A 12,456-nucleotide genomic window follows, 5' to 3' on the forward strand; every position below is an offset into this window, starting at 1 on the left:
GAGCATCAGTTGCAGTGAAATGGAGCTGGTTAACCCCAAAATTTGGGACACCACTACAAAGCATTTGTGAAGATTCTACTCTGAACTGTGCTCTTCTGCCAATTATAATTTAACATTCCCAGGCTGTGGAAAAGCCATTTCTCTGTCCTGGGAGAGTTCAGTCAATTTTACCTGACATTAAGTGTTCAATAGCACAATTCCCCTTCTCTCGCTTTCATCTCTTCAGAAAATGTCACCAAACTGGAGTTAACCAATTGACCACAGACCTTTTGAGGAGTCAGGCCCAAAGCAGCCCCAGGGATGCAGAGAAAGGCTGAGAGCCAGGCTGGGATCCCCTGGGCACCCAAAAACACCAACCTGATTGTTTAAAACTCAGCTGGGCCAGTGCTGGAGGTGCTGAGGGAAGGGTTGGGGTTCAGCAGGCCTGGGGAGCTCAGTGGTGAAGCTGGGTGAAGGAGAGGGGTTAGGATGGAGGGGGGTGTAGGGCAGAGAGCACCTTCAGGGATGGGTCTGGACAATGGCCTCTGAGATTTGTCCCAGTGATAGCCAAGTCCCTTCCCAGGGTCTGCAGCTTTATGTAAAAGTGAGCTGTCAATGTTCCCTGTTGTCAAACTGCCCAAAAATCACAGAATCCCAGGGAAGGGACCTTTGAGCCCATCCCACCCCTGCCATGGCAGGGACACCTCCCACTGTCCCAGGCTGCTCCAGCCCCAGTGTCCAGCCTGGCCTTGGGCACTGCCAGGGATCCAGGGGCAGCCACAGCTGTGCCAGGGCCTGCCCACCCTGTCAGGGAACAATTCCTGCCCAATATCCCATCCAGCCCTGCCCTGTGTCAGTCTGAAGCCATTCTCTGTTCCTCCATCCCTTGGCAATTCTCTCTCCCCATCTTTCCTGTAACTTGTTCAGGTCCTGGAAGGCCACAGCGAGATCATTTCTGGTCTCCTCTCCAGGTGAACAATCCCAGCTGTGCCAGCCTTTCCTCCCAGCAGAGCTGCTCCATCCTCTGCTCATCCTGGAGCCTCCTCTGGATCTCTCCAGCAGCTCCAGGTCCCTGCTGTGCTGGGCTCCTCCACCCCAGCCCAGGAGAGCAGAGGAAGGTGCACTAGTGGGCAGCTGTCACCAAGAGCTCATGGACAGAAAATGTTGACCTTTGACTAATGAAAAGCCTGTCCAGCTGGATTTAATTACCTGGTTTGGGCAGATATGGCTGGAAAATCTCATGCCTGTCAGATTTTCTTCTACCCCCTAAAGCATCAAATTATTCCCTGTCCTCTTGTAGCATTTTGCAGCCAACTCTTTCCTGTGATGATTTTCAAAGGATGAAGAATGAGCACCCTGGTGACATTTCTAGTATCTATAAATATCTCCCCACTACCCTGCCTGCCCAACTGGTGAATTATGCAGGGAGATATATATAATAAAACAATCGGATCCATTTTGTTGTCAACAGACCATTCTTCTTCAGCTGACAGGAGAACAGCTCAGGCTGTGGCTCTGCAAAGAGCAGGCAGTGCCTGGGGACTTCCTGAGCTTCTCCTTTCCTGGATGAACAGGGGCATCTTGGGGGGCAACACTGAGCAGAGAGAGACCCTGGCATGCTGGGAAAAGGAGGAAAGGTTTTAAAAGAGAAGAAGAATGAAGTTTAGGACAGTAAAAGTCTGCAGAATGACAGGAAATCCCACATCCAGAGCTCTGAGAATCACATGGAATCACAAACAGCATCACTGAGGTTGGAAAAGATCTCAAAGACCATCGAGTCCAAGCTGTTCCCAATCCCCACCTTGTCCCCAGCCCAGAGCTCTGAGTGCCAATCCAGGAATTCTCTGGACACCTCCAGGGATGGGCACTCCAGACTCCCTGGGCAGCCCCTTACAATGTTTTGCCACTTCTTCAGTGAAGAAATTCCTGCTGTGTCCACCCTGCCCTCCCCTGGCCCAGCCTGAGCCGTTCCCTCTGCTCCTGTCCCTGTCCCTGGAGCAGAGCCCGACCCCCCCGGCTGTCCCCTCCTGTCAGGGACTTGTGCAGAGCCACAAGGTCCCCTCTGGTAAAAGAAGCCTTGAAGATGTCCAGTGAAGGACTAATCCAGCATGATGGATTATCTGGAGCACTGTGAACTTACTTCTGGTCCTTCTCTTTGGTGTTTAATTTAGCAGTGTTCTGTTTATGCATCTAAACCTCCTGCATGCTGAAATACACAGAGAATTTAATGTGTCCAACTTTGCAAAGCTGTGGAAGTGACCAGTTTACATTTCATGTCTAATTGGTAGGTTTTAATTTAAATTGGGAGGGATTTAATTTAATAGCAAAGCTTTCCCCAGCTAACAGACCTCTTCTAGCAGGTGCTCATTATGTGGGATACTCTACAGACTCTGTTACCTCATTTATGGGTTAGAGGCAATTTTAAAAAGCCAGCTTAAGACAGCTCTCTCCCTTCCATTAGATATTTGCAGATGTCTTTTGCTAAGCCATTACTAGCTCCTCATCATTAATTTTTTTGGGCTGTGCCTTGGAGACAGTGCCTAGCAATTCAACAAAATTCTTACCAGAGAGTTTTCCTTCCTTACCTTCATGCAGAAGTTTGTTGTTCTCCAGGAGTGCAAGGACAAGGATTTTGGATGTTCTCATCCTGCAGGAACAGAGCTGCTGTGCTGCTCAGGGCAGGAGAGTTCCTGTGGATCTCCTGAGCCCTTCACCCTCCTGGGTCACTCTCAGTGGCAGCAAAGCTGATCCCCTGGGCTGGCAGAGAGCTCACCACGTGCCAAAGCCACCCATAAAACCACTCAGTCTGAGACGAGGCTCTGGGAAACCAAACACAGCCCACAGAAATGCTGTCCTGCTTTAACCCCAGAGCAGCCAAGCCCCCACACCTGCAGCTCCCTCCCTCCCAGAGGGTAAAATGTGAAAACTCCTGGGCTCCTTTACCTCTAAAGGCAGCCTGATAGGCAAAGTCATGAGTGAATGATGCCTCCAGATGCTTCAAGGCATGAGCAGGACAGAGCTCATGGGACAGGGACACCAGCACTGCTGCTTCCTGGAATCCTGTCTGCCAGGAGATTGCAGTCCCAAGGCCACCATGTGAATGATTGGGGCAACACTGGCTGGTGATTTGGTGATTGTCCCCCTTCCCCAGCTCGTGCTGAACTCCTGAGCTCATTCAGGGCCAAACAGGCAAGTGGGGACCTCTCCAGATGAGTGGTGCTTGTTGAGGTGCTCCTTGACTTTGGGGGTTTATCCAGGTGAGAGTGTTGCAGTGTCCCCAAAGGAGGGACCCAAATCTGGCCATGAGATTGTACCCTGGCACTGGGTCAGGGTGGAGGTTTGGGGGTGCTCATTGGTGCTGATACCACTGGGCCAAGCCCTCTGCACCCCTGGCACCTTCCCTGCCTCCTGCCAGGCTCCCTGGGACCTGCCACCAGCTCAGAGGTGACAACCCAGGGCTGTGGTGGCTGAGGAGGGAACAGTAAATGTCACACAGGGGCAGGGCCTGTGTCAGCCTCCCAGCATGGGGAGCTTTCCTAGGAAAAGCCCCATTTGCCAGGACCCAGCCCAGCTCCTGCCACTCCAGCTCCATGGTGCTCTGTGTGACTGTCCCTGACACAGTGGCCTCCCTGCCACCCCTCCGTGCTCCCTGCACCAGGAACTTCTCACTGCTCTCCCATTCCAGTCAGAATTCACCTCCCAGTGACTCCCACATTTGTGTTCTCCCACCTGAGCCCTGTGCTCTCCTCACCAGGAGTAAATGTGCAGCTTCCAGAGACTATTCCAGGAACAAATACTTTTATTAGTAAGTATCATCATGACATATTCCTCTTAACTAATCCCTGTGCTGTACTTTCACTATTGATTCCATTAAGCACATTGGATATTAAAACCATTTTCAATGTTTCTAAGATTTGCAGGAGTGTTAGCAAGACAAAGCTTATAACCACAACATCTGCTCACCTCCCAGCTTCCAGCATTACACACATGACAAAGAAACACTCAGGGAGGGAGAAGAATAAATTCTGGAGAATTTCACAAGCCACTGGAGAAGGCTACTGATTTTAAAACTACTTTGGATCATGAAGAGAAATAAAAATTAGATTTAAGATCTGCACTCTGTGGGTGTGGTATATCAGGCTCTGGGCTGGGATCTTCCAGTGCAGCAATGTAGGAATTACAGGATATTGATTTACAGCAGTCACGGAGCTGGGCTGTGTCACTCTGCTCCTCTGCCCCCTCCTTGTAGGCCCTGTTTGGGTCACAGCCCCAGGACACAGAGACAGTCCTGCCTACATAACCTGGGAGTCCATCAGAGAGATGGAACTTGGGTTAATCTCAGCATTTCATTGCTCAAATTGTGTGACAAAGGCACTGTGAGGGGTTTGCAGAGCAGGGGCTGTGCTGGTGCCTCAGATCTGCAGCAGCAAGGCCACACCAGCAAGCACCCACTTGGAAGGGCTCTCCTTGGTTTTGAGGTTCAAAGTCCACACGTAGGTTGGGCCTCTCTGGCGTGTTTTGTACAGAGGACAGGGGTACAGACCCCTGGTGTCCTGCTTGTCCCCAGGAATGGCCTTGATGAACACGACAGGCATGGCCGGGGTGAGCTCCTGCAGCCTGGCGTCCACGATGGTCCCGGCCTGCAGGGAGGATACAAAGCCTGCTCAGATCTCCAGAGCATCCATCCTGCTCTCTGATGTGCCTCAGCTGTGGGGAATAAGTTCCCAGAGGCAAGTTTTTCTCTACAAGGTGTCTACCCAGTTGTTGTTGATGTTTGTATTGATGTATGTTTACCCAGTTAACTGTAATAGTTGCTTGTGTTGACTATTTGTTGTTAATGCTTTATGTCTTTGTGAATTGTTTGTGAGCTGTTTGTCCCTTCTCCCATCCCAGCACCCACTCTGTATCCATGCCCACCTCCACTGCCCCCTCCAAAATGGTGAGTGACAGCGAGTGCTCATGGGAACCATTCAGTGGTAAAAACCTCTAAAAACAATGAGCCAACATAACATCTAAGACTGAAAATGGTACTCCCAGGTGGGGAAAACAGTGGAGAAATCAAAATCACCAACCAGAGCTTCTTTGCCTTGTTGCCATGACCTCAACAGCACTTGGCCAGCATGACACCCCTAGACAAGAGCCAGAAATGGTTTTGCTAAGGACTCCCATGAGGTTGGAAGCCCCAGTGCTGCTCCTGCTGGGGAGGTGCAGACAGCTCCTCCAGGGTCAAGGGGCTGCATGAGTCTCTTCGAGGAAGGAAGGGCTGGATCCAACAGCTCCCTCTCACCACAACTCTCCTCAATGTAGATCATCTCAAGGATCCAGTGCCTGCACTCTCACCAGGTGCTCAAACCCTCACATCCCAGCGGGGCTTTATGTGGGAACAGTGTCCCAGCCATATTATGAACAAAGTTTCACTGCTCTTGTCCTGGTTTCTACTGAGGTGCAGCCCAAGGCCGCTTCCTCTTGTCCTATTGCCAGGGAACAGGGACAGGACAAGAGGAAAAGGCCTCAGGCTGTGCCAGGGCAGGCTCAGGTTGGACACCAGCAGGAATTTTTAGCTGCAAGGGTGATTAAACATTGGCAGGGGCTGTCCAGGGAGGTTTGGAGTGCCCATCCCTGGAGGTGTCCAAGGAACACCTGGATGTGGCACTCAGGGCTCTGGGCTGCAGACAAGGTGGGGATGAGCACAGCCTGCACTGGATGGGCTGGGGGATCTTTTCCAACCCCAGTGATCCTGGGACAAGTCTCAGGCATCTCTCTGAGTTCTGCCAGACCTGAATCACCTCGTGGTGGGAGCAAGGGTGGACACCTGAACCACTGGGATGGAGAACCCAAAAGCCACCACAGGTTTGTTCCAACTCTCAACCAACAGAATTCAAAATTACTTTTCTGAGGGAATATCACCATTAAATATCAAGTCTCATTATACTACTCCAAGCAATGCCCTGCCCAGCAGGCAGCCCAACCCAGGAGAGGCAGAGAACCCTGCCAGGAGAAGAAATCAAGTTTGTTTCTCAAATTTAGATCTCTCCGGCATTTTCTTTCTCTCTTCCTGACAATAAAATACCCTGCACATCAATCCATTTCCAGGGAAAATTGCCTAATGGAGGCTAGGGAGACCAAATGAGAACAAATAGAGAAATGGAAACGAAACTTTTCAGCACTAAAGAAACTGCCTCTGACTGAAACTGAGCTTCACATATCATCATTATTCCAAATGCTCTCGGAACAGAGTGAGATTCAGCCTCTCCAGTAGCTTATTTAGCTCTGCAAACGAGCAAAGAAAAATCATCCCTCTTGCCACACACCTTGGTTTAATTGTACTAATGCCATCTGTTATGCTCAGCTATGATAAATCCAACTCTCATTTAGGATTTTATATTTCCAACGTGCTGAACAAACATTAAATAATTTGTATAATACCTTGCAAAGCAGCTATTTATGAAACATTATTATGCACTCTTCTTAAATCCATACCTTTCATTTTTGCGACTGGGTTTTGATCAGGTCTTTTTCCTTTTTTTTTTACTGTTGAGAATACTTCAAATGAAATTTCCAAGAGATATTCTACCTGTTTCTGGGTTAACAAGAGCTGAAATCTTCCTGAGGTACCTCTATGTAAGATATCATTTTGTTATGTCTGGGCTGATTCTCATTTGCATTTTTTATCGCTCTCATCATCAGAAATTAATTCTGCTCTGGAAGCAATTCTTCCTGACTAGCAGCACAGCCCTCATGGTGCAGAAACACCATCCTGTGCCTGGAGAGCTCAGCCTCAGATCCTAAAGGATCCTTCACTTGTGCTTGTCATGGATTCCCAGCTGAGAGTGGCCGTGTGGCAGTGCCACGTAGCATGGGGGCTGTGGGCTCAAAGAGCTGTCACAAATCAGGGGTGGTGGCACATGGGCCCAAACCAGAGCTGTGACCCACAGCCCTGGTGGTGGAGCTGCTCCCAGCACAGGTTCCTCACACCACAGCCCCTCTGGGGTCACCCAAAGCACGGCCTGGCTGCCCTGGGATGGGGTCACCCAAAGGCAGGGCAGGGGGACTCGGGAACAGCAGGGAGCTCTCCAAGCTGCTCCCTGAGTGATGGGGCAGGGGCTTCAGCTGGACAAGGGCAATGACAAAACTCTTCCTGTGAGGGTGGGGAGGCCCTGCCCTGCCCCATCCCTGGAGGTGTCCAAAGCCAGGCTGGACAGGGTTTGGAGCAGCCTGGGACAGTGGAAGATGTCCCTGCCATGGTGGGGTGGAATGAGTTGATGTTTAAGGTCCTTTCCAGCCCAGCCCAGTCTGGGATCCTGTGGCTCCATGGCAGAGGCTGTGCTGTCCACATGGAGCACAGTGGTGTAAAACCACCCCTGCCCTCCTCCCACCACACTCCAACCCCCTGCGGAGGGGCAGGGCACACTCTCGGTGTCAAACTCTCCATTGCAGACAGCAAGAAAGCCAAGAATCAGTCAGCAGCTCGAGATAAAATGTCTCCAAGTGTCCCAGTCACAGCATCCTTCTGGCTGTCACTGAGTCCCAGAGACTTTAACAGGGCTGCAGCAAGAGATCACTTGCACCCAAAATAATCTGCTTAGTTTCATTTCATCTAATAGCTGCCTGCTGTTTTGTAATGAATGTTTTATAAATTTAAGACACCCAAGGGCAAACATAAATGTTTAAATAAATAGAAAAATGTGAGTAGCAGAACATAGAAGGACTCTTTTCCTTTTTTGGAGGCACAACCTAAATGTGAAATATTCTTTTAAAAGTGGAGGTGTTCCCTAGAGGAATTCTTCTAAACATGGCCTGCCATTTTTATCAGAGGATTAATTTGGAAGGAGTACACAACCCAAAAGAGCTGTTCACCTGTTTTAAAAGTCCTGCATCCATTAATGCACCCTGGTACCACTGAATTATAGGTAAAATGAATAGTTCCACTAGGTAGAAATGATATTTCAGTGTGAGCAGCAACCCATAAAAATATCCTTTTCCTTTCTGAAATAAATTGAAGCATGATACCCAGAGATTATGAATGGCTCCATAAACATAATTACTCAGTATCTTTCAATCACAAGGAAAATGTAATCAGAAAAACACATTTGCTGGAGTTGGGATGGTCTCTGAAGACAAATCCCATTGCTGGATGCAACCACCCGTACCAGTTATTGGAGGGAGGCAGAGGGTGATGCCTTAAGTTTGAGCTTTCATATTCCCAGACTCTGCACTGCATTGGTGTGTGACTCTGAACTCCATACAAAGTGTCACAAGTTCTCCTCCCAGCTCAGGCACACAAAACAATCCTTTTCCAGCCCAGAACCAAGGACACTGCTGCAGCTCCAGCCCCAAAAAGTGCAAAGAGCAGCGAATTGAGGAGAGAATCTGGGAGGATGGGAGTGCAGAAGCTGCAGCTGGAATTGGACAATGAAGGCCAAGCTGGAAATGGCCCCAAAGTGATCAAAGTGTGAGAACTCGTGACTCGGATCCATCTGGGCTCCATCTTGGCTGGAGCCACGGCCGGGCTCTTGCAGTGCCCAAGGTGAATCCTTGGAAGGGCTTGGAATAAATCCCTGCTTTATTCCTTTAGCACTGCCCACCTCTGCTCCAGGGAGCCTCTCCAGGCACCAAGGCCACAGCTTTCCCTAATTTCCTATCCTTCATGGAAAACCACTGCAGAGAGGGAGATGACAAAGAACTGGTGCATGTTGGATCAGAATGGCAAGGCCACCCCTGTGGCTTCTCCCTCAACCCCAGAGCCTTGCAGAGCTCACCTGAACATCCCAGCGTGCTCCCTCCATGAACAGACCATGCACATAGGCCCCCTCACGAGGAGCACTGGCAAAATCCTCTCTGCTCTTCTTTGTCACATCACACTGCAGGGTCATCGTGTCCAAGGGCCACTTGTTCTTGCGGGCTGCAGTCTGCATGACGGCCGTCAGGATGGACTGGGGGTTGAAGAACCCTCCCAGCCACAGTGTGGAGGGCAAGGAGAAGTCCCTGGTCCAGGCTTCAAGCTCGCTGATGCGGGCCAGGAGGTCAGCAAACCACGAGCCCAGGCTGGCTGTGGAAGGGTAAGATCTCTTCAGCCAGGACTCGGGCACCATGTCCAAGAAGAGGGAGTTCTGCAAGGTCTCCATGTCACTGGTCATGGTCAGCTCCCCCTGGGGAGAAAGGGCACAGTCAGCACTGAGAGCTGCCCAGCAGAACCAGCCTGGGAGCAGGGCTGGGCCAGGACACGAGGAAGAGCACAGCACCCCACATACCCCAGGTACTGTGGGTGACTTCATGAGTTTGGGGTTTTCCTGCACACTTTGTGTTTCATATTCCTGCATCCTACTGTAAAACTACTACTGGGAGGAAAAGCTGTGTAACAGTGACAGCAGCAGAGGTGTCCCCCAGTTGTCCCAGTGTTTTTTCTGTTTTCTCTCATGGGGTGTAAAGTTGTTCTCATCCACTGCCAGGGCAGGATACTGGAGTTTCTGATGATCGATTCTAAAACTGTCCAAATACTTGTAATGTCAAGTCCTATCCCTATCCCCCTCTCCTCTCCTCTCCTCTCCTCTCCTCTCCTCTCCTCTCCTCTCCTCTCCTCTCCTCTCCTCTCCTCTCCTCTCCTCTCCTCTCCTCTCCTCTCCTCTCCTCTCCTCTCCTCTCCTCTCCTCTCCTCTCCTCTCCTCTCCTCTCCTCTCCTCTCCTCTCCTCTCCTCTCCTCTCCTCTCCTCTCCTCTCCTCTCCTCTCCTCTCCTCTCCTCTCCTCTCCTCTCCTCTCCATGTACTGCTTTGCAGTGCAAGATTTTCTTTTTGACTTCATGTGTTGTCTGCAAATGTAATCACAGCTCCTTCCACAGCAGGGAAGGAGGACAACAAAGTAAGATATGATTCAGCCAAGTGAGATAAAGAGAAAGGTTTGACTTTTCCTTTGTGCAGCAACTAATTAGTTTTAAAGCTTTTAGAAACCTGTATCAGTTCTGCCAAAAGAGCTGAATTCCAGGACATTCCACTGAAATACAACGTGAGGGTGGCTGAACACTGGAACAGGTTGTCCACAGAGGCTGTGGAGTCTCCATTCTTAGAAATGTCTGAAATCCATCAGGGCATGGTCCAGAACAACCAGCTCTGCCTGTCTCTGCTCGAGATGGGGTTGGCCCAGATAATGTCCTGACCAACTCCTCTGTGATTCTGGCTCACTCAAGCCAAGCAGGACACAAAGAGAAAACCTACAGATGTCAGCTCAGCTTCCCTGGTATGGAATGATCTCCACAATTCACAGCTGGAGGGGTACAACACCCCCAGCACTTTGGAGACACACAGATAATGTCAATCACTGCTCTCCATTATAAACACTTCCTTTTGTTCTCTTATCATTTGGCCAAAATTTATCTGATTTACAATTTCTCTTTGCCTCAGGCTAAGTGTTTTTGGAAAGATTAACTGAAATCGGTTGAGCCATTGCTGAGAACAAGGGGAGGGAATTGGGTCAGTCTATTCACATTAAAGGATTCCAACTGTTCTTTCACAGGACTTCAGTGCCTCCAGCGTGAGGTCAGCAGAGGTGCCCTTTGCTGGGGCCACAGAAATCTATGAAGCTTTAGCAAAAGTTGAAATCTTCTTAAAGCATCCCCCACAGTTGTTTAGCAATGCTTGCCACAGCCCTGCAGGTAAAGATCTCTACAGTTTGTTCCCGTGCTGACTGTGCCCTGTGGGTCACACTGACAACTGAAAAAGACCTTTAATATCACCATATAATTGTGACTTGGGCAATGTGTGGCAATTAGATTTAATGTGGGGAAGAATGTGCTGTTTAATACTAGTAGGGGAATGAGGGGATGCAGAGTGTGCAAATAAATCACAAACAATATTAACCACAGGAATCTGTAACACAGAAAACCCTTCCCCAAACCCTGCCACAAATCACGGCAGGGAAGGAGATGGGATCTGCAGAAAAGGCTCCTCCAAGGGCTGCAGCAGCCTCAGGCCCTGAGCTGGGATTCAGAGCCACCCTGGGCTGGCACTGCAGGAGAGCAGCAAAGCAGAGGAGCAGCTGCATTTGGCATTTCTTCATCTGCTGATTGCTGCACAGACACGTCTGAAGGGTCTGCGGGGCCAGCAGTGGGAATTCCAAGAACCATGGAGTCCTTAAGGCTGAAAAAGTCCTTTGAGGTCACCAAGTCCAACCATCCCCCCAGCAGCACCAGCGTGCTCACTGCTGAACCACGGCCTCAGGTGCCACATCCGTGGGTTTGGTTTTTTGGGCACTTCCAGGAATGGTGACTCTCTCCAAACTTGCCCTTGGCAGCCTGTGCTGATGCTTGACAACCATTTACGTGAATAAATTTTTCCTAATACCCACACGCCTTGGTACAACTTCAGGCTGTTTCCCCTTGTCCTGTCACTTGTTACATGGGAGAAGAGACACCTGGAGAAGATGAGCCCACCTGGCTGCAAACCCCTTAGGGCTTGCTCCAAGGAGTGCCCTGCAAAGAGAGCAGAGCATCCCTTAGCAGACACCTGTCACCAGGACAGGGATCCTCTGAGTGAACCAGGGATCCTCAGAGAGAATCAGGGATCCTCTGAGGTGACCACTCTGTGGCAAGCACAACCCTGGGAACTTCAGCAAAGCTTGGACATACAGCTGCCCCATCCACTGTGTCCAGCCAGAGGCAGGAAGGGTGTGCCAACTGAATTCAGGCCCTGGAAATGTCCACTTGAGCACTTCTGGGTTTTAGAACTTGACTTACAATCCTTAACCTTTTTTTTTCCCCTTTTCCTTCTCCTTCTCCTTTTTATTTTGTTTTTTTGTTTTGGTGAAAATTTCTAAATAGTCACAATAAAATTCCTGTTGTCTAGCAAATGAGCAAGGGCAGGAATTCAAGGGAGGTCCCCAGCACCCCCCAGTTCCAATAGGAGCTAAGAACTTTTTGTGCTGCTTCATGCCTGGAAAGCACTGCAGCCCTTGGATCTCCATTCCAAGTCCCCCTCCCTCCCAAGGTCTGTGGATTCCCATCTCAAAATCCCTTCCCCCTGGGAAATATTAATCCCTCAACAGGATGGACTGGTGCAAGCAAGATAAAACCTCTGCTCCAGGCTTGATTTGTTAAATGCAGCAAGGTTTTAAAGGCAGACACTGTCTGACCCTGCTGGGTTTCCCCATGGAGAGCAGATTTCTGGTGGATAGAGAAAGTTCTGAGTACAAAGGGTTTAAAGATGCCTTCGAAGCTAAAACAGCAAATAAGGTTAAATGAAAGGCTGGAAGAAGCAGCACTTGCAATTCACACTAAAATATGAGGAACAACCTCCTGAAATGTCCATCTTGATCTCCATCCTCAGGAGAAACTGGACACAAAGAGGAACTGTCAGTGGGCTGGGCTAAAGCCATGGCAAGACCATGCAGGAAGAACAAAAAGTCCTGCACTGGCCACAGCAGGACACTGAACCTGGAGGACTTTGTGCTCCTGGAAGTGTTTGACATGGGTAAGAACTTGGCAGAAT

At 49.8% G+C, this 12,456-nt stretch overlaps 1 protein-coding gene across 2 annotated transcripts in view; it reads right to left on the reverse strand.

Annotated features, from left to right (window-relative positions):
- Window positions 1–3,760: 3,760 nt before the first annotated feature.
- DNAH9 (dynein axonemal heavy chain 9) overlaps window positions 3,761–12,456 on the reverse strand; it is a 152,691-nt gene continuing 143,995 nt past the window's right edge. For both annotated transcript variants that reach the window (XM_042779855.1, XM_033076654.2), the window contains exons 59-60: window positions 8,739–9,128; window positions 3,761–4,619 (exon numbers count right to left, since the gene is read on the reverse strand). In XM_042779855.1, coding sequence (XP_042635789.1) covers window positions 4,392–4,619; window positions 8,739–9,128 — 618 coding nt within the window. In that variant the 3' untranslated portion in view covers window positions 3,761–4,391. The remainder of the gene's footprint in view (window positions 4,620–8,738; window positions 9,129–12,456) is intronic.

This window comes from Catharus ustulatus, chromosome 20 (assembly GCF_009819885.2).
Source record: "Catharus ustulatus isolate bCatUst1 chromosome 20, bCatUst1.pri.v2, whole genome shotgun sequence".
Taxonomy (NCBI): Eukaryota; Metazoa; Chordata; class Aves; order Passeriformes; family Turdidae; genus Catharus; species Catharus ustulatus.